This window comes from Xylocopa sonorina, chromosome 13, assembly GCF_050948175.1.
Source record: "Xylocopa sonorina isolate GNS202 chromosome 13, iyXylSono1_principal, whole genome shotgun sequence".
In the NCBI taxonomy this organism is placed as follows: Eukaryota; Metazoa; Arthropoda; class Insecta; order Hymenoptera; family Apidae; genus Xylocopa; species Xylocopa sonorina.
Window position 1 is genome coordinate 6,665,191 of NC_135205.1, and position 26,936 is coordinate 6,692,126.

At 43.4% G+C, this 26,936-nt stretch overlaps 2 protein-coding genes across 2 annotated transcripts in view; both read right to left on the reverse strand.

Moving 5' to 3' along the window:
- The window catches only part of LOC143430343 (RYamide receptor), a 75,454-nt gene extending 62,842 nt beyond the window's left edge, over nt 1–12,612 (reverse strand). Inside the window, exons 1-2 of the mRNA XM_076906564.1 lie at nt 12,565–12,612; nt 2,197–2,591 (exon numbers count right to left, since the gene is read on the reverse strand). Coding sequence (XP_076762679.1) covers nt 2,197–2,562 — 366 coding nt within the window. The 5' untranslated portion in view covers nt 2,563–2,591; nt 12,565–12,612. The remainder of the gene's footprint in view (nt 1–2,196; nt 2,592–12,564) is intronic.
- The window catches only part of Kkv (hyaluronan synthase-like protein kkv), an 81,844-nt gene that overhangs the window by 17,351 nt on the left and 37,557 nt on the right, over nt 1–26,936 (reverse strand). The window lies entirely within an intron of this gene.

Here is a 26,936-nt window from a genome sequence, read left to right on the forward strand (position 1 = left end):
TCTGATCCTTTCACAAATACATGGACCACCTCGGATACTTTACCTTTGCTGGACTTGGACGACCTCACGTTCGACTCGCTTCCTTTTCCACGGGACCAATTACACGACCAGGCATCAGCCGCGGTCACGAAGTGTCCCATCTCCCCAATTATACCCGACATCTTTATGGATCAAATCTTGGAGAAGGCTTGGTAACACGAAGCCGCGCCAGGAATACCCTCGACTATGTCCACAACTTCATCGATTACCTTCGCCTTAACTTTATGCAACTCGTCGTCGAATAGGTATGAGCTGCGACGCTCACGGGCCACCGCAACAGAACTGTCGCGCGACGCTGAAGCCGTGTACGCCTCAAATTTCTGATACATCCTTCCTGTACCGACGGAAGACGGAAGCGGGATTTACCACGACAGCCTTAATCGCGGGAAGACGCGGGTAAATCTACGTCGCGTCCAAGGCGAAACGTTCGTGGTCCCGGAGTACTCGTGTACCTCTGCGTCTTGTGGAAAATGCGTGTGGTTTTGTACCATGAACCTTCTCGACGGACAAATGAGACAAATGAATGAGGGATCGATGACGAAACGAGCGCGTTTTGCAACGAATCGAAACAACGCGGTTCCGCTCTATCACTGTACCAAATAGCTTCTCGTGTCAGTCACTCGCAATCAGCGATCGTTAATGGATCGGGAATGAGAACTCGTGCTCTCCGCCATTTCGAGCATTAATAGGTGATACGCGGTGCACAAGCTACATCTGTCTTTCGTAAACGATACACTTCTTCCCGTGAAACGTATTTTATTTTATTTTATTTTCTCTCGCAATGCCCACCTGTATCAGAGCTGTATTTCTCGACATAAAAAGCAATTTATCTCTGCCCGAGGGCCATTAAAACGAGCGAAAATCGCGTTAAGTGGCGAACATTTCCCTTTGTTCGGGATCGAGCGCGTGCTATTGTCTGGATATATCTGAATTTCGAAAACGCGTGGAACGAGAGCTCTATCGGTCATAACGGGCCACCTCTTTCGCAGCACCGCGATTCTGCCGGTTCTGGGGACGCGTTTCGAATGAAATCAAGGGTCACGGGCTTGTTAGAAGAGTGCGAGATCAATTTCGGGAAATAGCGGTGCTGCAACCGGTGTTACCGTAACGCGATGAGGATAATAATCGCGAGCGGTTTGAATTTCGGACACGAACGACAGGATTATATTTGTACAGTGGCTGAATACGAAATCAATCGCGAAAATCTTCATCGATTTGCGTTGTTTGTTTCGACAAACGTGTTGGCCTGGTTTATTGGATTTGGAACTCGAGAGAAAGAGAATCCATTCCGCTTTTTTCCTCTAACAAGAGAGATTTGTTTCGTCTTCCAAGTGTCACGTGAATGATTACGACGCAATGGCAGTGGCTGAACAGCGACAAGCTTGACGATTCACGAGCTACGTCGATCAAGTTTAATACTTCCGGCACAGGCAATTTATTAAAATGGTTGACGAACGGACCATTCGGCCCGTCTAACGCGACTCCGTGTTTGATAAATGACTGGGTCGATATTAAATGGTCAGGCTGGGGCTAATTCCTGCGCGCCGTTGCTTCTTTTTCGATGCCCAATCCCATACGTCTACCATTTCCGTTAATAAATCCCTCCCGTTCTTGATTACTGAATAATTGTCGATGATTGTTGTCCACGATTCATCATTCTATATTAACAATTGACAAAATATTATTATATCGTTACCATTCGACTGATACTTTCGTCGCCAAAGCTAAAGATGAAATCTGCGAGACGAGTAAATGTTTCTCACTGTTGTTTCCTATACTAACCCGCGAAGCGAGAAAAGTTACGGATCGCAACAAGCGGCGAGCACAAAGAAAGCTTTCTATTAAAAGTTGTACCCGCTCGTATCGCGTCGCGAGTTCCGCGAGCAAAGGTATTATTAAGTTAACTCAATCGAGAAGTGAACAGCGTCGAACTCGACGACTCTGTCGAGAACTTGGAAGAACGAGGTTGTTGGTAGGCAAAAACGGCGACGGTTCTCCGATTTCGCGAAACGGAAAGTGTCGTTCGACTCTCCAGGCGCTTTTAATTAAACGCACTCGCGTTTTAGGGTCGAATAGGGTTCGAAGGCACGGTTGCACGGCGAGGAGAAAGCGAGCATACGATCTTAATAAACGGAACACGGTAACAGTGAAACGCACCTGCAAATAATTAACGGTGGAGCAGAGCTCTGTGCCGAACGGCCAATACTGCAGGATCATTGTGCTGATCGAGCTGGTCGGGACGCAGAAGAGGGCCATTAGAATGTCCCCCACGGCTAGGTTCACGATGAAGAAGTTCGTGACGGTTTTCATCCGGGGACTGTTGTGAACTACGTAGCAGACCAGCCCGTTCCCGGTTAACGCGACCACGAAAATAACCCCGTACAAGGAGCAAATGATGCTACGGTACCAACTCGTCGAGAAGACGCTGTGCATCCCAGCGAGATAGTTGCAATCCGTTAAGTTCCGTGGTTCGAAGCCCTGCAGGCTCCCCATCGACCGATTCGACTGCTCGTCCATATTCATCGTTGACCACCTTTCCGTACCATTCCGATCTGAAAGCAGACCGTTCGTATGCGTTAGTTAGCTGGCCACAAACTGGATCGAAACGGTAACATTCCGTGGCACGTTTCATTATCGTTCAATGGAAAAATATCCGATGGTACTCGATGAATAGTTGTTCGTAAAATTTCATTCATACTTTAATTAAAATGGATTAAAATGTATACCAGGGGAAATTAATAGTCACAGTCGGTAAATGCGTGTGGCCATTTTGTAACTTTCAGGTCAAAGATCGAAGGCTTAAATGTTAATTGAAACGAAATGTCTGTCGATATCCCAGCTTCCAGCTTCTTCTGCTTTTCTTATTAAGATAGATGGATTGAAAATAAAAGGATCCGGATATAAGCTGTCATTTTAATTGTTTCGATCGAGCGCTTTGGGAACGTCGTTCGTAATTGAAACTGTCGATTAACCGAATTAAATACGAATTACACTTTGTACGCGAAATCAGAACAGAGTTGTAAAAATCGAAACACGACGCGTTGAATCGAATTAATTTACGAATTTGATTGGAATGTAATTTGCAGCCGAAGATGTGTACGAGATTTCATCAGCTTTGCTTTCACACGGGATTTACCAATCGAGAGAAAAGGTGCGAAACGTGCGAAATGATCGCAAATTAATTAGAAAGACTAGAGAATCCAAATTAGTATCCATTGACATATTCCATTGGTCGTTTGTATTTCACTTTTCCACAAATAATTTGATCCCAGCGTTTAATTACTCGCTGTTAAAACTTGCTCAGGTGGACGAGCGTTTCAATTAAACATTCTACTTGTTTCAACGATCGGAAATTTTTAGGGGAGCGGTTTCGTTATCGATAAATGGGCTGCTCTTCGAGCAACTGTGCCGTTTCTCGTTGACATTTCACGCACCAAGGCAATAACGTCTGAAACATTCCGTTCAATTTCGTTTTTTTTTTTGAGTTGCACACGTGGAACCGTTCATTTGTCGACCTCTTGTTCCAGGATCGGATACCGTCCGAAATAAAAATGTGGAAAATCATTTATTCTCAAATATTAACGGGACGACACGCGACGGGAAACGAGGGAAATATAGCGGGTTTCCCGGCGGGAACGCGGCCAGCTGATGCGCGTTACGATATTGGAAGAGGCGAAGGATGAAAAAAAATAGAGAAAAAATCTTGATTGGTATTACAGACGTTCGATTTCTGCCTATGCGTAGTTCGACACGTGAAACTTCCTTTCTCTCGCCGTTAAACGGGGATATTGTTGGAGACTGAAATTTTCTGAAAATGGACAGGCTAACTAGCTCGAACGATTTTAAGTGACGCGATGGCCCAGATAGTCGAACCGTAATCGGAAGAAACTACGTGCGAGGGGTCGATGCTTCTCTTTCTTTTCGTGAATGCCGACGTAGGAGCCCAGGATGCAGTCGCCTACGTATTGCTACCTATTGTATCGCGCTATGTTTGATATAGGGCCTCCTACGCGAGCTATTTTCATCCAGAATGATTGAATACCGATGCGCCGATACAGATGTAATAGATTCCATCACAGAAATGTGTACTTTACGGAGTGGCGTTCGCGGACCACTCTCGCAAGAAAGAGACATCGCTCGAGACACACCTCGCACGACAGTATACAATGTAGATCAAGGTATAAAATACGGGAGAATAAACCACTGAAGGATCGCGCAAGATTTAAACTGACGTCTTGTAGAAAATGTGTCTACTATCCTCTTTGAATTCCAAATCAGCAAAATTTGTCTTCTCACACTTTCGCTGCTCTTCGCTTTTCTTGCGCTTCAGGTATTAAGCTTCAGGGAGAAAGAAGCGACCGATGTCCCGAATACTTCGCACGGTAGAATAATATCCGACAGTCGTGAGGATTCCTGCTCGCTATCCGGTTAAGAAAATAAAAATATTGTTACACTGCTCGAAAAAATTAACCTTATAGGATCATCGTTTCTTTTGATATCTATGGAGAAGTTACTTTGCTTCTCCCTTTTATTATGCGTTAATGGAACTGGTGAGAACTTTCGTGCCTGCGTTCGTGACTCTTAGTTCTGTCTGCGAGGTCGAGTTAAAGGCTTGCGAAACAGGCAGTCCGCGTTTATCTTATTAAAAAGTTTAATATAAAATTTGAACAAAATTTTTTGCTCTATTTTTACAATCCCTCTTACCTGCTTGATATAAGTTAATCAAATGCTTTTATGCCGGACCCTCAAGCTTATTAAGCGAGATACGCGTACGCGTTGGAGCTGTATTGTGCATAACTTTTCACTCGTTTCGGCTGCCAGTTGACAGCTATTCTATTTCCGGCAAAAATGGCATTAACACCCGAAGGGATGAAAAGTTTGTCCGCCGTGTAGCGAACGATATCGCATCGCAGAGGGACAAATCTGCCACTCCTCATCCATCAGTGTCAGAGCTCAAATCTCACTTTCGACGACAACCAAGTACACTGAAAGTAATGCGTCGTTGAAATTCTAGATTTTCCTCTCGGATTCCCCTCTCGTAATCGTATAACGTAATTATGGGTTTTCTTCTTCGCTACAGAGCAGAGGGTTCGCTGAACGTAGTCACACTTTTGCCTCGATAAAATGGAATCGTTCGATTACCGCCCTTGGAAACTAATTTAACAAGTGCTTGCACAGTCAGCGAGTTGGAAAATAACTCAGCTTGTTCCGAGACCTGAACAGTACTGTCGAAATTCGCTCACAAGAAGTACTTATTACACGCTCTTCATTTCGTTTCGTTTTTACAAATTAACATACCGATATGCAACACATAATTCGTTCCAAGAACTAAGTATAGTATGCTCATCTGTCGGCGATAGTCCGTTCCTTCTACATTTGTCAATGTCCAGTTATTACTTGTTAAAATTACCATATCCATACTTCGTACCTGCTCTGCAATTGCACGATATTTCGTACAAACAGATCTGGCCTCCGCTTTAATTTAAGAGCGAATTACAACATTGTAAGGCCAAATAACAGCTTCGTTATTCGAGCATAGATTGAACTCTACTCTCGATCCAAATTGCTACCCGATAAAACGCCAGAGCCGCAATGGCTAACCGCCTCTAACAGTTTCCCACCTCTAATTAAGCCTTGATGAAATTAGGAATTTCCTAGAGAAGTCGAAAGTTTCAAACTGGACTCGGATGTGAAGTCGAGAATAGATGCATTGTCTGATTGATCAATACGCGTTTAAAGTGACTACTGTTTGAAGAAATAATATCGTAACGAAGTTCGAAGTATCGCGCATCGTACAGCAAAGAGCAGAAGTAACTTAAGTTAAACACCGTGAATATTCAAAGCAGACAGGCAACAATTCTCCCGTTTACACATTCGTGGAGCGTCGAAGGCAGAAATCGTTCTCGACGGATCTGAATTGCACTTCTTGCTCTCGCAACAGCCAGTCGGAATCCTTTTGCGGACGAAAAGTAGCGAAGAGCGTTGGGCGCGACTATTAGCGAACTCCCATCGATAGTACTTTCTCATGTTTCCTTCGCGTTTTCTACCCACGGATGCTGCGCTTTCTCGTTTTCAGGAAATATCATCCATCACGCGGTCCGTACGTTCCTCTGCACTTTTCGAGTCAACGTACCATCGAATCCTATGACGCGCAATATTTCGTCGACCGTTTTTGATCGCACGCTAAGAAATCGAAGCTTACCGCGCGAGTCCGTGCAGCCACTCGAGGGATCCGACAAATTGGTTCGTCGTGGAGGCAAACTTCGACAATTTTACTATGCAACGATAATTTTCTCGTGACATTATTCTTTCACGCGCGCGTACGAGGGCGTCGGACGAATACGGGTTCCCAGTCGGAAGGAGAATTTAAATTACACCGAGTGAGATCGAAGTTTCAGGCAGCGACCGCCAAGAATGGTGATTTTCTCGTGAACTTTATTAATCCGCTTCGGACGAGAAAGGATTCCGCTGGGATTTATCGCCAGTCCAATATAGATGCCGCGAATTCGGACTTGCTGACCGTCGCGTTAGGATTACAGTTCCACTGTGCCCGTCGACGATGACGCCCACTTTATGGCCAGAGTTTAACCGTGTTCTCCAGTAACTCGACCGAACGTATTCAGGATTACCAGGAACGTTTCTGAAAGACGAGTACAGGATACGAGAAAACAATTTATTCGTCGATTTTTTATTATTAAAAGCATAGTTTTACATTGTAAAACTATGAGTGTATTCATCGAAAAGGATGAATGGTTCCTCGTAGGAATTTATAGAAACATAGACCGCGGCTTGGTCGAGCAGCGTTTCCAATTTGCATATACTAGGATCAGTTTGCATACGTTCGAGCAGCCAGTGATTGGAATGAAAAATAGGGGAATTTATCTTGCGGCTGATGATAGCACGACGTTGACAGCCACAATAAAGCGCCATTAGAGCAGTCTGCCAAAAATGGCCTTTCGCTGTTCTCCACTTGCTACCATAAAAATGAAAAAAAGCCTGTTTCTTCTTTTTCGTTGATCTACGCTGGACAAAATATGACACCAAGTAATTTGAGCTTCTAGTCGAATTTAATAAATCCCCGTTACGATTAATTGCATTTTTTATTCGTCAGCGCATTTAGCAAAACGTTGTGCAGTACATCGTACGCGTTTTACTATCCGGAGAACGGCAAGTGTTTAACAGTAATTTTTTTTCCGATATATACCTGATGGAGCGAAGTATAATTCCATAGACGTTTCTCTGACACCCTACGCAAAAGAGTCACTTAAAACGTCGAGTTACAAGCTCTTGTCCCATAAATCTTCACTCGTAGGATTCCATTCGCAAAATGTCGAGCCGATTTACCATGCATTATAAATTTATCAAACTCGCCTCGCAACCCTTTATCCCCAGCGGCTGCGCCAAAAAATTGTCCCAATATATGCGATCGTCAAATTCCCCGTCCGAGTTCCATCGTGAAAAAGGAAAGCGATTTATCTTCTCGCCAGGGTATGGATCTTCCTCGCGCTTCGAACTCGCCACGGTTATTCTAACGACCACGTGGAAAGTCTCTAGACGGATTTTTCTATCGTTAACTCGAGTGCGCGCGAAGTTTTCAGGTCCTCTCGCCGTTCAGATATATTCGCGCTCGCCAGGTTTATTTATCCTGTTTGAAACTCATGCGAGCCGTCAAGTCTTCGATACTTTCCGCCAGTATAGATTCAACGTTCTCGAGAAGTTCTCCGAGCGCGGATGTATGTACTTTGTTCCCGCGTCTTTGAGTGTTACAACTTTAAACACGAGCCCCTCGAGCGCTAGGCAGATGTGCTTTCCACCTCTGTAGGATTTCCCGGATGGGCAGAGGAGAAACTGTTCGCCAGTGTCTATCGGATGATGTCGAGTATTAGCGCACGGGTTTACGAATTAACGGATATCTCGTTTCTCCCTGGAAATATGAAATTGCTGATACGTCTCTATCTTTTTTCTTTTCCTGCAAAATTATTGCGTAACGTGTACAGAAGCTCGAGCCACCTGGACGAGTTGATAAATCGAATATGATAATACGAGAAATTTAATATAATTCAGAAACATCTCTTTAAATCGGTCCTCTATTCAAAAGTCGAACGATCATACGTTATAATGTCAGTCTTGTCACGCTCCCTCTTGGCCGGCTATCGTTCCCTTAACTTTATCTCAGTGATCGATGTTCTCTTTCAGTGTCAATACGCATCGTTATCACTGTCGAGGGTGACAAGCTATTTTTTACCGAGAATAATTTTGTAATTGGATGAAGTGCGACTGAAATACAGCGACCTCGTCCAGTTTCTCAAAATCGCTATTGACCGTAGAATGACGAGTTCTAAAACAACATTTCCCGTTTCTCCTGTACGATTCCTGTTCGCACTGTTCGCGAACCGAACGTCGCACTCGCCACGAGTTTGGTTACCGCACGAATTAATCGAATTCAGCGGAAGTTCGGGGGACGCTGGCGAACGCGAGCGCGTGATCGATTCCGTGCGTGTCACAGACGGTTTCCGCATTTTTTACGCCGCTTTATCCGCGGTGCCGCTGCGTAAACCTCGGCTACGTGACGGGTATTAACGCGTAACCATAACACTCGAGATATCGCGTGCTCCTAAATTACTCCGCAGGACGTACAGGATGAACGATCGATATTTGCTAATGGTTCTCAGACTGTAACATTATTCTTGGCGCAATCTGAGCCACTCGTGGCTCCGTGTATCTTCGAGGAGCAAGTCGAAGATCTTGCGGGAGAGTGTCTTATCCAAATGAATGTGCAACGTCCATGATCCACCTTCCTCGAATGGATGTAACCGCTCTCTTCCTTGCGGGAGATGCTGCTCTTGAAACTTCAAGTCTTGCAGGATTCTATAGCGAGGGAAATCGAGTGGTCTCGTCGAAGAGATCCATAGCTAATTCGTATTTCAATGTCAGGAACTTTGTTCAGAGATTTTACTAATTTTCTTGATCAAACACAGTTTGCACTTGGAGGTATCATGGCAAACAAACAATTGACGCGAGCACACGCGTGCTCGTACGCCATTCATCAAGGCGAGCTTGCAATGAACGTACGCGATTCTAATCAATAGCTCTGACACGATGTATGTAGAAAGGACGACAGATATTTTACACCGAAACACGCGATGTCTCCTCCGAGGATATTAACGCAATTAGAACGAAAATAACGTCTTGAGTTAGATCGGTCGAGACACGTTGCTCTGATCTTTCGTCTTGCCAAGTGTTACTCACGCGGCAAGTTAATAAATCGTGGCGTCAAATACACTGGATAGGTATTTATGAAACCTCTTAGGAACCTGGACGAAGGTATGGCATTCTATATTTCCATCGGGTGCACGCGCATAAAATTTCCATCCTTAATTACCCTCCCAATTGTATGCATAAAATCTGTAAAATTTTATACCGTGCCCCGAGCATTAATCTGCCTTTTGTAATTTAAAAAATTGAAAAACCCCCGCTTTACATTTACAATACAAAGCGTTCCGTCATTGGTCTAAGATCAATTTACATTTTTTCCCCATATTTCTCAAGCGTTGGAACAAATTCTATCCCCCTACCGTGTTTAGCACCAGGTAGCTGGCTCTTTTCATTATTCTACCATTTTTAAGAAATGTCAAGCTTCTTCCTGCCCCGCCTAGCCACGCAGCGTCCCCATCTACGATCACTCAAAGAAATTTCCTTCCTCCGGTTATTATTAATTCTCAACACATTCCAGTCATATTTCACATCCCTTTGCCGTCTCCAAAATTCTCAGAATTACCCTAAACTCATTCCGTTGGAGGACATTCGAAACACCCCCCACGCGTCCGACACATTTAATGTCGCGCGCGTGGTTAAAATAACTTATTCAGAATGATCGAGCAGTATATTCTACAATAAAGGCCACCACGAACAAAAACTATCACTCGCTTTTTCGTACCATTGTCCGTACTTAATTCCAAATTTTACCAGCGCTAATAGGTATTTATTGTCCCGACGTCAGCTGCGCGCTCAACATCCCGCTCGCACAAAGAACTAGGGGAAAATCCAGCGTTTCAGCGAAGGGAACGAGCAATTTTGCAAAACGATCGTAGACAAGGGACGAAGAAGAACAGTCTTGGATGGCGGAGGACGCGAATCCGCTCGCGTGCATAATACCACTTTATTCCAAGCTCGCGGGTACCATAGGAGAGGATGTCGTTTACAGCTGCGAACACGGGGCTCCGTTAAAAACTATTTGAACGCGGAGCCCGGTGGAAATTACTTTCGTCGTGAAAGCGTCGCAGGATTTATGCGATTGTGAACGTTGCCTCTGTAACGCTCGCCCACCGTGGCTCTCTAATTATTTTTCCCGCCGGGAAACCCCCGACCGTCCGTTACTAATACACGGGAACGCGACGTTCCATGCATTACCGTGGACACGCTCGATTTTATTAAACCCGCGAACAAGTTGGGTCTTTGTTTCAAACGCATTTAACTGGATCATACGTGACGCCGCGTTTAATGGCGGCTCGAAGGGACCTGGGCTGCTGTTGAACGTTTCGATTCGGGTGAAATATAAGCGCGCGTAGGTAACTAAACCGGGTGTGAAAAGGGGTTCGTTGTAATCGCTCGTCGAACAAGCGAATTGCACTTAAGTGAATTAGAGGGAACAATCGTTTACGATCCGTGTAAACGCGATTTCATTCCTCGCCCTCGTCTCCGGTTGATCTTCAAGTATATCGTTTCTTATTGTGCGGCGGAACGTAGCTGAATCGGATCTGTACAATTCATCGAGAAGCAATCATCGCGTCGATATAAAGTATTTTCGAAACGAAGCTGCGCAGCACCCCGGGAAGTATGATTTATTTTAATTACGTAAGGTTTAGACGCGTGAACGGGCGTACTCTAAGAATAAACGGTGATCGGCGTCACGATGGGACGGGAGGGTATCGGAAGCGAATATACGGTACATCTGCGATCTGTCGAACCGCGACTCGAATCTCGGTCGAAGGAAAATAATCGAACGCTCGACACTTTCGCGAGACTTTTAAAAGGGTGGACGCCTCGAGCGTCTTTGCTAAGACCATTATACCCCGACCTCGATATCGCTAATTGACCTTCTCAGCGGAAGCGACGCTCTCGCGAATTATTTTTTAAATGCGCGCCAGTAAAGCAGCTCCACTTTTTATACTGCGAAAATACGGAACACGATCACCGTGATCGCGCGCGTTAAGGGGCGATAAAATTCTTTCCGTTCGGAGAAGAAAGAAGCTTCCATTTCTTGTCGGCGATCCCGTAGCAAACATCGACGTGATTCGCCCCTCCTCCCATCGCGTCTAAAATTTTTGTTACCCGCTCGTAACTTTCTGACCGTGGAGTTGACGTGACTCGAAAGCAAAAACGCATGTGGTAAATAAATAATGGTGAAAGGACTTTTCGGATAAAACAGTTCAAGTTTACGACGTGAGAAGGGTTAACCCCTTTTTCGAGATGAGAATAAAAGGAGCTTGATGAGGGGGTAGTTAAATGGATTAGTAAAAACCTTTCTCGCTGAATAACTTTCGACTCTATTAAAATAGGATTACGCAGTTTTTCCAACGAACGGATCCTTCTCGTTATTCGCGTAAATGTATTACTCAAACTTTTTCCGCATGCTTTTGGTTACACATTACATAGTTTTTAATGAATTAAAATTTCTATTTACGGATCTAGTCTATCCAATGAAAAATATAACTTTTATAAAAAGGTGTACCATAATTACTGTCCGTGTCGGTTTAAAATTCCAAAATTGGAACCATTATCTTCTCTCCATTTCCATGTTAACAAACTGGACTTCTATTAAATTATAAAATTTTGATACCTTGCAATGTTATAGAATATTTCCTTGGATACAATACACATGTACTAATTGCCTTTTTTAACGAGATAATGCAATTAAATTGCAATATATTCGTATGCAAATGATAGGAAAAAGTGTAGATAAACTCACGAGATCGCGGGATTCTTTTGAAAGTGCAAACGCGTGCAGCTCTTCGCTGCATTTAAATGAGCGCGACAGTAACAGCGTAATTACGACGCTTTGTTCCTATTTGCCTTCATTTTATTCCAATTTCCTCTCATTTATCTTAATTTCTTCCAATATATTATTAATGATATTTTATCTTAAATATTTCGCTGACCCAAGTGTCCAATTTGTACGAGCATTAATGTATAAATGTATTACGAAAAGTCATTAAACGGAGATACATCTTACATGTATAAATTAATCGAATTTATTAAAAACTTGGCACACGCGATTCGACCGTCGATGCGCTTTACGAATAAATTAATAATATCGATGTTAAATCTGTCAGCGATACGAATATAACTGTATTAGTAAAACGATTCCGCGAATTCATTATTTTCGATCATTGATGAATACTTCAACGCGACACGACGTACGTCTACAACTTAACGTACGATCTATAATTTCATAAAAAAAAGTGGTCCAAGTCTTTTAACGGGGAAGTTCAACAATAAGGAGAAAGTTGTCGAGCTTTCGCGTACCTTGTCACGACGATGAACCTGCTCGATCCTCCTCTACGAGCATAGTGGTATTCTTCTTGATCTCTTTTCTCCTTGGTTTCCCGCCGCCTTCGCGCGTTCAACTTGAAGTTTCACAGCGTCACGTGGAAAGTCGCGGAAAGAACTTTCTAATCATTTTTCACCACACATCAGAGTGCCACGTTCCTCCTCTAAGTATCCATTCTCACCAGCATGCGTGTTCATCTGACCGTTGTACCGCAAATTTTTGAGAGCTACTTTAAAATCCGTTCCTCAAGCCGTGATCGACGCCACTTGGACACTTCCTCGTTGTACGTACATCGTTCTCAATCATGCTAACAACCCTAACGTCTAAAAGACACACTCAAACCAAGACGCGGGACGATTAATTAACCGAGCTACTCTCGATACTCGACACGTACTCGTCCAGCACCGATGTTTCCAAGGCACTACTTAAACGTTTCTGACATGTCTCACCCAGCAACACTATCCATCGCACGATCACTGACGTACAATCGTTACCCAGCCCCGTCATAATCGGTTTACGTCCGCGAACAGTCGACAGTTTCCAATTAGAATTTATTCAACCATTACCCGCGATAATTTCCTATTCCTACCTTGCGTAATAACATTTAATTACCTGCCATCGATCCTGGATCGTAGCGCGTCCCATCATTACCAACTTACGTCCCCCTTTCTCGACGACTGTCAAGGATAAGACGGCGATCGTTTAAGCATATACGCGCGTACTCGCGAACAGTTTATTCTGACGGAGGATAACACGGAGGATAACACGGAAGATGCATCGTGAAAGTTGTTTAACAAGACGAAGATGACGCCGAATAAAGTTCCATGAAGCACGGCTGCCGGCAGACTGTGAACTTTGTCCAAAGGACCATCCGGCGGGCAGAAACGCGCGCACCCCTACTGCGCACCCCAATTGTAAACACGATACTCCACTTATATTCACTCTTCACGGTTTACACGAAACGCCATGCCCGCGTCAAGTCATTGTTATGTTAATTGGACGAGGGACAGACGGCGTGTGTGTGCGCGTCTCGCGCGATCGACACGCCCGTTGGTTTGATTGCGCGAGTCCTGCGCCCTTCGCCAGAACTTGGTCACGGAGCCAGTTCCGGTTGGTTATTCTTGGGATGGCTGTTTCGCTGGGGAACACGGATCAAGGCCGAGGTCGGCGTAGAATAAACTAGAGATGAAATTCCGTTTCCACGATTTCTCTCGGTTAACAAGGGAGCGCGGGGAACCGCGATTGGCTGGGGTAAACCTGACGGATTGTGTCTCGTACGAAAACAGTCGGCTCTTGGATCCGACTATCGTCTGGGTGGTAATCTTGACAGGGTTGTTTCTCAGCGTTTCATGAAAGAGAGACTCCGTTGTGAGTCTGTTTTCCACGCTGTTCTCTCGTTAAATGTTTTGCTATCGTTACTGGGCATCGCGCATTTCTTCGATCGATGTTTAATTTTTCCATCGAATTGGTAATCCGTTTGTAATCTCGTCGAGTGAAAGAAACAAGACATTCTTCAGCGGGACATCATTCATTGTTTTCTATACAAATATTCACTCGTACGTGTAACAGAGTATAGACGCGTTTTTAGAATTTATCAATATTTTTTTTCATTCGAAGGATTTACACGAAAAAGAAAAGATTACCTGTCCTCTGCTGAAGCGTCCACCGAAGCGGATTTATCAGCATTCACAGTGGGGATTCTGTAGGATGTTATAAACACGAACACGAAAGCTTTGTCCCGCGCGGGCAAAAGCGTCTTCGTCCAAACAGCCAACACTTTGATTGACAAAGCTGTTTATTATAGCAAAAGAAGCGCCTTAGTTTAAATGCGGAAGATAAAGTTGGCATCCAGGTACACGCGAGCGAACTGCGAGGGCCTTTGTTCGCTCAATTAGAAGTTTCGAATAATGTTGAACGGTTGCAACGCGTATGGAAACGGCGCCGTTTGCCTCGTGTCAGGGCGTGGGTGTTGTTTTATTTGAAGGTCCGCTTTAAAGGTGACATTTTAGCGCCATGGACTGATATCTTGTTCCCTGCAATAATTCTACCCCTTCAGGAAAATACCATTCAAGAAAATAAAAAAAAACGAAGGCAAAAAAGCTAAGGCTCCCGCTGTTGATAAACGGTTAAAAAGAAACCCTGTGTTTCATCTATCGCATTGAATTCCACGTCAGAAGTAATATTGTGAAGTCACCACTTTTGTAATATCTGTCTAGACGTTGGGATATAAAGAGCTGAGAATAATATTGAAGCAGGGATTTGAGACGTGCGAATCCCTTCGAATCTCGAACTAATAAATTATTTCTTAGAAACCCAGGTAAAACCAATAGATACGATCAACGAGAACAACCGTGTAAATGATAAGTTAGAGAGGAAAGAAAGGAATGAAAGAAGTTAGGAGAATCGGTCGGTGCGTGGTCAGACACGAGAAGCGCGGAGTCCGTATTCAGTTAGAGAATGCATCCTCTCTAATTGTAATTGTATTTTGGGGTTAATAACTATTGGCGAAGCTCGTCGATAAATCTTCTATAACCAGGAATTACGTCACCACTTGTAAAGGTGTATAATAATAAATATTATTCATGCAGTCACCGATAAGACGAACCAAAATATTCTCACCCAATATTTACGACGTAACGTATATAAGATTATAGAGGCAACTAATAGAAATAGATTTCTATATCAAATCGATAAGGCCAGATCTAAAACAGGCGCCGTTCCGCGTCACTAATGGCAGGAACAGCGTTTACGAGGACGCGCAAGCACAGTTTCACCTCCAATCGAAACTGTTCCTTATCTCTGCAAATCTCCACGCTATTAGACAATTATATATATATACTCGAGAACACACGGAGTCGCTAGTCAGCCAAAAGTGAAATCCTCGGTTGCGTTCACTTCCGAACATTCCTGTGGGAATGAAAATAAATTCGGATTCTAAACCATAAGAAGCTGCTCGACCTTTCGAGGGATTGAACATGGCGAAGGGGAAGGACACCCGGTTCTTTTACTGGAATGCATTATCCCCGGGAAATCGGGAGATTCCCGAGCACGAGCAGACACTGAAATCTGTCCGTTCCGGCGCTTACCAATTTAAATCAGACGTCAGACTCGTAGTTTACGCGGCCAGCAGCCACCCGAGGGATCTGCGTGTCAGTGAACACGTAAATGAACAGAGACCCAGCGCGTTAATAATTCACGATTGTTTTCAACTGAAAGTCGACAGGCCTTCCCGATTTAATTAACCACTTTCTGTAGAACCGTCGCAAGGTTTCTGTATACCGAGAAGCGGTTAAACGATACAATCGGTTCCTGTAAATCACCGTTACGTTGCAGGCGTCGAAACGAAATTAGACCGTCTATTGTGGATTTCCTGCTTTGTCGATGCGAAGGAAAGTATCGAGGCGCGGCACTAATTACGTACAATAATTTGACGTCGCGTTTTCGAATGCAAGTCGCGTCCTTTTCGATGAACCGTACCAGCGCTTCGTGAGCAATGCGATCAGTTTATCATTCGATGGTCGAGAAAGCAAACGGTACATCTGCAATCGAAAGGTTTACACGGAAAGGTTTTACGGGAACCTCGAACAACTGTGCGTTGCAGATAATTTGATCAGGATGCAAATAACGCATCGATCGGCTCTAATAAATAGCGATTAGTGAGTGACTCGATCTTCGATGAAACTAAACGAAACGCTAGAATATTTCGAGACTCGTACATGGAAATTCTCTCGCGATTCGCGGCCAATTCGTGACGGTTTATCTTCGTAATTGTTAACAAACTAGCTGGCGCGATTCATTAAAATTCATGTTTTCACAGAATTAATGGAACTATGAGTCTCTGTTCAGCGTCGTATTGTGTCAACTAAATCTTGGCGCAGTCGTAACCGTGCTACGTATCTTCATGCGCCCGTGAATATGTTACGCGACACGATTACTCGCCGGAAAATTATTCCTCGTGAATGAGCACGATGTTGTACGAGAATTATGGTAGTACGGGGACGCTATTATATGCAAATAAATGTACCACTGTTGCGTCTTAAATCCTCGCGGTTCTCGAAAATTACAGAAGAGAAAGCCCAAGTTCGCCAGTGGACCGTGCAGAATTCCACTCGAAGCTCTGTGTCTCGAGCGACTTTTCGTTCAACATTTGAAATCTAAACGTCGCCCCATGAATTTCCGTTCTCCGCATGACATAGGTTTAAGAAAGCGTATGTTTCGTCCAAGAAATCTTTTCGATCCCGCGTGTCGGCATGTTATTTCAACTTGCTGCCCCATCCGTTCTCTAACTTCACTGAAACTTCCCCGTTCTGCTTTTCACGTCCCTCTTCCCATCCCGCTGTTGTTTTCCCCTGTTATCAGTCAGCTCCCAAGTGTAACGCATCCCTTTATCCTCTCTACGTTTCACGTTGTCGGGTTTTCCTTTGTCACGTTTGAAAATATCGGATACACCGTACGATATCTTTCCCTGTTTCAAGTTCAATGTATAACTAAACCGTGTCACGTGTAATCCAATGCATTTATTATATGATTTTTGACGTACAAAAAGCGATTAGTTCGTTTTTAATGTTGATTCGTATTTACTATGGTTAGTTTAAGTGATGGGATCGCGGGCCAATTCTCCTGGATTGCTTGTGAAGGCCAGTGTATTCGACGTGGCAGCAACAACTCGCTGGAAATGGGATGGATTCTTGAGTGAAAACGCCATTGGGCGTACTCACGTACAGTTGACGGTAAATGTATTTCTGCTCGCAGGTGGTGTTAAAACCATGCGTGTGATCATGGATTACTCTGCAGCTCTCGCTCTTGCTCCTACAAACGTAACAAGAGACGCCGCTATTATACGTTCGTACAAGAGACGCCCGATTATTTTTTCTCAAATTCGACTATGAAATACCCACTTGCAAGTTTCTACACGCACTCCTTGTATAAAGTTCGGGGTGTTAAGGATGTACTTCCACGTTCCGTCGTCGATCTTCCCTGTTTTCGGGTAAACGATTTCCTCCTGAAATTATTTCAAGAACGATCGAATGGTTAGACGTTCCGCACGCACGCAAATATCGACTCGCTACGGGTTCTACTACTTACGACACTTGGACAAAGCGTAATATTATCTTCCAGGCTAGTCCTGGGGCCAATTACTTCATCCATCTAGAAAAGATATAAAAGCTATAGAAATAGCGAGGGGGAAGAGATACGAAAGGAAAAAAGTGAAATTAAATATCGACCTTGTCCCTGTTTTCATAATTTCGAAATTGCGGGTGGTTCTTCAGAAATCTGTCCACCAATTCTGAGGGATAATACGAAACATCCGCGCAATAGGTTTGATTCTCGCATTCAGGTACCGTTTCAGCCCTCGACCTGGCGGAAATGACCATTATACCCGGGAAGGACATCTTCTGATCCGATAATTCTGCGAAAAGAAACAAAGTATATTATCAAGTACCTGAGACTAGCTGATTTCGATGAGAATGACTGACATATTTTATTATTCACAGTTCGAAAACATAACTAATTTTGTTCTTATTACCCGGTCCTGGTAGATGTTCCAAGTTAAAGGGCCATTTCCAGGCTATTGAAATAGGCTGACGAGCATTGGTCTGACTCTCACCAGATACGGGACCATAGTTTCCTACATGGTACTCTTGCTGGCGAAGTTGTGCGAGCGACAGATGAGGACTACCGTGAATTCTATAGAAAATCTTTTAAAAAAATAGTTTATACTTATATGCATGTACAGTAAAATCTCGATTATTCGAACGGCACACGCTGTTCAAGTAATCGAATATTTTTTATTTTCAATTTTAATTGAAATTGACTCAAAAGACCCTAACGAAATACGACAGAGTGAACAGGAGAACGATTATAAAATGATATTTTTTAATTTAAGCACTATCTAATTCTGTTAGACCTGAATAGGTCAAACTCCTCTGTAATCAAAGACCAATTCTCGCTTTGGGACCTTCGGCAAACTGGCCACGTAAGATCAATAAGTCGCGAAGGTAACAAACTGTTACCTGAAGTTTTAAAGACAGTTTACCTTGTCAGCAAACTATTTCGTCTATTGGCTCTGTGATCGAGCTATTGAATAAGCGAACTGTGGCTCTATCGAACTGGCATTTTATACTTACCAGTGACAATGCGATCGCGATACTGGAAATCGTAGAAACCATGTTTGTCCGTTTATTCAGTTTTTACCGAATGTACAGCACTTTGATCGTCACCGTTCAACCGTGACTCGACGTTTCCTTAAACGACGTGTAAACAGCCGGTGATCAAGTGTTTCGAATATTGGAACAGTAACGCGGACAGCTTTCTGACGACTGATCCTTAATTTTTCGAGAATAAATACAGAATCGCGTGCCGCTATCGTGAACATCCGGTGTATAGTCTTAAATTCTGACGTCGAAATCCACTTCCAGGGGAGGGCAACTCACCACAAAGATACGGAGAATTCTGATACAGAGGAGGAAGAAGATTGTAACGGTAGGAAAATCACGGCCGACTTGCCACAAGCATTGCCATTGGACACGCTTGGTAATAGAATGACACTTCGCACACACCAACTACTTTTCGTACTGTTTCAATTAAATACGCTTATTTCATTCTAACATTATTCATTCTGTCTCGTTTCTGTAGCTTTATACCTAGGTATCATTTTTAAGTAATATTATTTCACGGAATCCTTTCCTTTATTCCTGCGACCGACGAGCAGGTTTAATTAAAAATAAACCAGTCTCCAGGAAGATAAACTCGGCAATTAGTCCGCATGAGTGTTTAGAGACCACTTTGGATTTCCGTTTAAAGAGGCAGCGGTCGACGCGGTTACCGCGAAAGAATTAACAGATTAAAGTTAGGTGATAACACTTCTCAGTCGACTACACTTCTACACGGACTACGAAACACCTACGGACTGTAATTAATTTTCTATATAATCCAATCTTTATTAGTGTCCTCTATTGCACGTATATACATATGTACAAATTATACAAACGATTCAACGTTACGTGTTACGTGTCACTGCTATATCACTGATTCCTGTGTCACTCGTATCCTTCCTAGCGCTTCTTTCGTAAATCTTGTAAGACCGTTTCGTCGAGAGAAGGATCGCGTGTACTTCTGTCGTCGCATTCATCAGTATCCGAGGTTATTCCTCATCCATCCGTGGAGTGTGTTCCCTTAACGACGTCTCAAAATCATCCTTCTTGCCCAAATCTCCCTCTGGTATCTCGAGATCGTCTCCGTCGTTGTTAAGAATAACATAGTAACAAGTCGTCTCCTCGGATGGTTGCTTCCCGACGCTTTTACTCTCCTCCGCGGAATTTTCCTCGCCTTCGTCCACGACATCCAACTCTGACCGCTCTCGTCCTGGATATTCCAGGTTCCAGGTTCTGGTACCACCCACTTGATAAGCGGTTAAACCTTCCGTTGGCCATTCCGGACCGGGTGACTGCCTTGTTCTTTTCTCACCTGAAAATCGGTCGATGCTTTAACTATTTACACCAATTAAAAGATAGTCACGGTATGGGGGTCGATTCCACTTACCCTCCGTATCTTCGTCTTTATCATCGTCCTCGTAGACTTCATCCGTATCTGGTTTTTTTGTATCCTGATCACTTTCAATTCCCTGTGGACTCTCTTCGCTATACGTTTCATCTGAATCTTCTATCGACTCCATTCCCGAGTCTACTTCATCCCCCTCGACTTCGTCGTTTGTATCTTCCGACAGCCACGGCAAAGTGTTTTCTTCTTCATTCAAATTCCTCTCCACTTGCTCCTCGTAATCGTATCCCCCGTCATCGTTATCGTTGTCCCTTTCAGTCGTTTCATCGTCGTAACTTTCGGTAATTTGCAACATGGATCGAACTTTGTATTTTTTATCTTTACTCTGTTCGTATCTCTTCTCGTAACTCTCCTCGGTAGACATCGATACCTCGACAGTCCCAAAATTATCCATAAATGAAGAGGTGCAATCGACACTGTTGGAAAACGGCGCGCTGAGTTGCGTCTCTATTCTTTTGTCCCGTCGATCGATCGTACGCACTCGAAAGTCTGGACCAACAACGTCCCCTCTGCAAATGGTTCGTTTAAATCGATCCTGCTCAGGTAACGACCTCTTCGCTCCATTCTGATCATCACTGAATTCCGTTTGCGGTTCGCCGTGGTCCCTCGTGAACTCGCCTTCCGTCCATTCATGTTTCTGAAGCTGCAGTTCTCCAATCCTGAAATTCTCCTCTTCCGAGGTCGATTTGCCTGGAACCTTGCCTGGAATGAATGGCAAGCAAACTCTTTCCGTCGCCAATCCCTCTCCCAAAGATTTGTCTTTGAGAACATTTAGACAGACTCTCGTCGTGCGTTTTTCTTCTTCCTTCTCCTCCTCCTCCTCTTCTTCTTCTTCTTCTTCTTCTTCTTCTTCGTCATGTGGAGATTGGGTTATAATTCTCCTCACAGTGGTTTCCTCTTTAATTTCTAGTGAAGTTGTTTCGTGAATCTCGATCGTCGTTCTCTCCGTAGGTGGTAGCTGCGAAAAAGCTGGCGTCGTACGCGTAGGTCCCACGTAAATCGCCTCGGTGGTCAACAAAATGTCTTCTATGTCCTCTCCCTTGGCTAACCTCTCTTCCATTTCTCGCAACCTCCTCTCAAACTCCTCTTTCTCTCTTTGGAGCCTCTTTTCCCGTTCCAGCAACCTGTCTTCGTGCTGCTTCACGTGTCTTTCTGTATTAGAGAATCGTTGTTCCAGGTTTCGAATTTCCTGTTCAAGAACATCCTTGGTTGTCTCCACGGAAGTCACCGTAATTCCTGCGCGAGTTTTCGGTTCAGTTCCACCGAATTTTGTCGGAGAGGCCGTGGTCTCGATGATACGCGTTGTTTCGCGCACAGGCGGCAACTTTTTAGGAACACTTTCCGTTCGCGAGGAGGACGTAGTTGTAAGTGAGGTCCTCATCTTCCTGTACTTATTGATAAACTCCTGCATCCTCTTCACTTTTTCCTGCTCCCACTCTTCCTCTTCTCTCTCCAACTCTTTCTCTTTCTCTTCGATCTCTTTCTCAGTCGCCTCCAATTCTTCCAGCCTTTCGAGCAAATCAACCTTCATCGACTTGTGACGAATATCTTTCTGTTCCTTGTCCGTTACCACTTTTGACACGTAGGTAGCCCACTCGTGCGTGAATGGTAGCTTCGTCACGTTCCATGCTTCCTCAGTGTAAATTGGGCTACGCGCGACGGTGGACTTTGTGGCAAACGTGGCCAGAATCAACTCTTCTGTTCTCGTTACGTTTTCTTCGAGATAATCAAGGGGCAAGTATTCTGTGGTAAATTTCGTAGTGGGCGGCAACGTGTACATCAAGGTAGTCAAATTGGAGATCTCTTCTTCCGTCCACTCGACTTCAAACGTTGTTTCTTCTTCCGTTGTTTCAGTTTCCCTCGTAATCGCAGTAGAGGATGTTGCTTCTTCTGTCGTTGCAGAAATATTCGAAACAGTCGACAGGGTTATCTCTTCAATAAGCGATGAGGTAATATTGGTCGTAGTAATAGTCATCTTTTCTGACGTCGTTTTAATCTCTTCCTTGTACGGTGGGGCGAAAGTCGTGGATACGATTTCAGGAATGCGTACGAAAGGAGTGGTTATATTTATTTCTTCCCTGACGATAGTTATTTCCACTTTAATTACTTCTCTCGTGGTTGTTTCAACTGGTGGCCTCGTAGACGTGATATTTTCTTCGACATAATCAAACCATATCGGAGACACTATTTCCTCCTCCTCTTCCTCTTCTTCGTATACCTCTGTGTATTCTTTTCCCAATTCGTAATCGTACATTGTCTCCGTTTCAACTGACTCTTCTGTACTTGTAGCGACAGTTTCCTTTTTAGAAGTAAGTATCAAAGTCGTCGTGACTTCAGGATGGAACGAAACTGTAATCTGTACTGCGATTGTTTCCGCTAGAGTTGTATTCAATGGTGTAACTTCGATGGCTCCAATGGACAAAGTGACATTTTCAGTTGCAAATGGTACAGTTGACAACGTCGACGTCTTGTGTTCAGTTATCTCGGTGGTGATCACAGCTGATTCTGTTGTTGCTGCTACGGTTGTTGGTTTCGTAGTCTCTTTAATGGGAATGGTTACATTTTCTATTACAGGAAGTGGAGTGGTAACATTAACTGGAATAACTATCGTTACCGATGTCTTAACTTTTGTGGTTTCTAGAACTAAAGGCGATTCGCTAGTCACAGTGGTGAACGCAACAGTAACATTTTCTAAAGTAACAGAATACTCCACTTTAACAGACGGAGTAGAGAATGTTGATTCAGTGGTTGCTTTAGTTGTAAATCTACTAGTCGTTGCCTCTTCTTCGTAGTCATAATACACCAGAGTCTCCTCCGTGGTGACTTCTTCGTACTCTTCGTAGGCTTCTGTGGCCTCTATGTACTCAATAGTTGGCTCAGTTTCCTCGGTAAATACAGTCAACAATTTTATAGGCGTCGTAAAGTAAATCGGCTCTGTAGTCTCGAATGCAGTTGAACTTGTGAACCGTGTTGTCCATTGCGTTGAAAGAAATATAGTAGACGTTATTAATTTTAATTCCGTGGCCACAGTTTCATTCTCGAAAGTGACGACCGCAATTATCGTGGTAAGTTCCTCGGTAGTAGACGAAGGACTCATCGTTGTTTCGACAGCAGTTATTCTTTCTGTTGTTGTAATCGTTGATGATTCAGTAGTTACATTTATTAGCTCAGTCGTGAATTTTGCTATTCCACTGGTGATGATCGAAGCTTCTGCAGTTACCATCGTACTTTCAGTGGTGGGTAATCGTGAAGCTGTTTCAGTTGTTTCGACTGTTGTGTTGATTGGTACTGCTTCTATTTTCGCAGTGGTGAATTCTAATGTCTCAGTGGTAACAGGGAGAGTTTCTATAGTTGTATTTGTAATTTCGATGATAGGCGAAGTGACTTCAATTTCAGGAGATGCAGTTGTTTCGGTGGTCACGCCAATTGGTATGCTCTTTGTTGTAATTACATATTCTGGTGTTATCGTAATGGTGAACAGACTTTCTGTAGTCACATTTGTTACTTCAATTATAGGCGAAGTAATCTCGATTCTCACAGTAATAGTTGTTTCACTTATTTCTGTAGTTAAATTAGTTGGTGTCATTGCTGTCGTTACAGGTCTATACTTAGTTACGAGCTCTGTTTCAGTAGTACTAGCTGGGCTTTCTGTAGTGACGTTTGTAACTTCAGTGATAGGCAAAGTGATTTGTACTTTGATAGATGTAATTGTTTCAATAGTTACGCTAGTCGATGCTATTTCTGTTGTTACAGTTGTAGGTATAATTGTATATTTTGGTGTTTCGCTAGTACTAGGCGTAGTTTCTACAGTAATATTAGTAATTTCAATGACAGAAGAAGTGAATTCTTTTTCAGTAGTTATTTCGACTGTTTCTGTGGTTGCAGTTGTTGTTGCTTCCTTCGTCGTGCTTTCTTCCGTTGTCATAGCTGAAATTACCGTTGTGCCAGTAGTAGAAATTGTACTTGTAATTGTTTCGGTACTTGTTGCAACTGATGTCGTTTCTTCAGTTGAAGTTTCCACATATGTTGCATTAGTTCGTATTGTCATTTCTGTCGTCACAATTATAGATTCAGTTACGACTTCTGACGTTTCAACCGCTGTTTTCATAGTTGTATTAGTAGCTTCAAAGGTAGGCAACCGTGAAGTCGTTTTTACCACATACCGACTAATTGTTTCCGTAACTGTACTCGTTGGTAGCGATTCAGTTACGGTTGTAAATTCAATCGTGGATTCAATTGCAGTGGTGGCGAATGTAGTTCCAGTAGTTACGGTCCTAATTTCAGTTGGCGGTGCGAGTGACGTTGTTTCTGTCACATAAGAAATAGTGCTTTCTACAGTTTCGTTAATTGGCGGTAAACTTGTCGTAATAATTTCAGTCGTGGATATAGTTTCAGTAGTTGCAGTTCTGAGTTCAGTAGTGGGTACTCTTTTCGTAGTGACAATTGCAGCTTCTGATGTAGATATTGTAGTAATGCTCGGAGTTACGGTAGTTACATTTAAAATACCAGTGGTGGGAAGTTTAGAAGTGACTTCTAATGTTGGGGACCCAGTTTTACTCACTGTTTCAGTCGTTACACTTATTGACATTGATGACGTGGTCATAGTTACAGATTCCGTAGTGGATTCTGAAGTTTCAGTCGTAATGAATGTAAGTTCAGTAGTTAATTCAGTAGTTTCGATTGGAGAGGAATATACTGTCTTTTCTGTAGTGACGAAGGAAGTTATTTCTGTCGGTTCTACTGTTATATTGATAGCTAATCTTTCTTCAGTAACCGAAGTGCTTTCAATGGTGGATCCCGTAGTTTCACTGGTAAGTGATAAAATACCTGTAATAGTAGTTTCTATGGGTGTAGAAATTTCCACTGTAGTGGCTTCAGTAGTAATTGGCGAGACTTCTGTCGTAGTGCTTTCGGTAGTAACTGGTGAAACTACTGCAGTAGTAGTTTCGGTAGTGACTGATGAAATTTCTGTGCTAGTAGTTTCGATAGTAACTGGCGAAACTTCTGTGGTAGTGACTGGAGAGATTAATGTAGTAGTGGCTTCAGTTGTAACTGTCGAGACTACGGTGGTAATGCTTTCAGTAGTAACTAACGAGACTTCTGTAGTAGTCACTGGTGAGATTATTGTGGTAGTGGCTTCAGTAGTCACTGGCGAGACTACTGTGGTAGTGGTTTCGTTAGTAACTGGCGAAATTTCCGTGGTGGTGACTGGGGAAACTAATATAGTAGTGGTTTCAGTTGTAACTAACGAGACTTCTGTAGTAGTCATTGGTGAGATTATTGTGGGAGTGGCTTCAGTGGTCACTGGCGAGACTACTGTGGTAGTGGTTTCAGTAATAACTAGCGAAACTACTTTGATAGAGCTTTCAGTAGTAACCGGCGAGACTACTGTGGTAGTGGATTCAGTTATAACTGGTGAGACTACTGGCGTAGTGACTTCAGTAGTCGCTGGCAAGATTTCTGGGGTAGTGCCTTCGGTAATAACTGATGAAACTACTGCGGTAGTGGTTTCGTTAGTAATTGGCACGACCTTTGTAGTAGTTACTGGTGAGATTATTTTGGTAGTGGTTTCAGTAGTAACTGGCGAGACTACTGTGGTAGTGGTTTCGGTAGTAACTGGCGAGACTACTGTGGTAGTGGTTTCGGTAGTAACTGGCGAGACTACTGTGATTGTGGTTTCGGTAGTAACTGGCGAGACTACTGTGGTAGTGGTTTCGGTAGTAACTGGCGAGACAACTGTGGTAGTGGTTGGCAAAATACCCATAGTAGTGGTTTCTGTAGTGAGTGGCAAAACTACTCTGGTAGTGACTTCAGTAGCTACTGGTGAGGCTACTGTAGTAGAGGTTTCGGTAGTAACTGGTGAGACTACTGTGGTAGTTGTTTCAGTAGTAACTGGCAAGGCTACTGTGGTAGTGGTTTCGGTAGTAACTGGCGAGACAACTGTGGTAGTGGTTGGCAAAATTTCCATAGTAGTGGTTTCTGTAGTGAGTGGCAAAACTACTCTGGTAGTGACTTCAGTAGTTACTGGTGAGGCTACTGTAGTAGAGGTTTCGGTAGTAACTGGTGAGACTACTGTAGTAGAGGTTTCGGTAGTAACTGGTGAGACTACTGTGGTAGTTGTTTCAGTAGTAACTGGCAAGGCTACTGTGGTAGTGGTTGGCAAAATTTCCATAGTAGTGGTTTCTGTAGTGAGTGGCAAAACTACTCTGGTAGTAACTTCAGTAGGTACTGGTGAGACTACTGTAGTAGTGGCTTCGGTAGTGATTGACATACTTTCAGTTGTAGCAATTTCTGACACTAATGTCGTACTTTCTGTAGTAGTACTTTCTATTGTGGCTACTACTGTAGTCGTTACCTTTTTTACTGTAACATATTCTGTAGTCATAAGAATTGTTTTTGTTGTAAACATTTCAGTAACCGGTTGCAAAGGTGATGTAGTTGTTATCCTGTATCGTATTGTAGGAACTATAGGTATTAACTTTGTCGTCTTTACAAATACAGGTTTAGTGGTAATGGATTCTTCATATTCGTACCACTTCAGCGATTCAGTCACTTCTTCTTCTTCTTCTTCTTCATATGCTTCTTTATATTCCTCTTCATATTCTATATCACGAAATGTCTCCGTTATTTCAATATATTCAGTTGCTGGTAACGTAGGCTTAGGAGGTGCTGTTAGTTCCATTGTCTTTATTGGTTTGATCTGTAATGAGAAGTTAATGCAATATAAAACGAATATACGAATTATAGTATATAAAAATTTCCATCGCACAGGCATAATAAATACTTG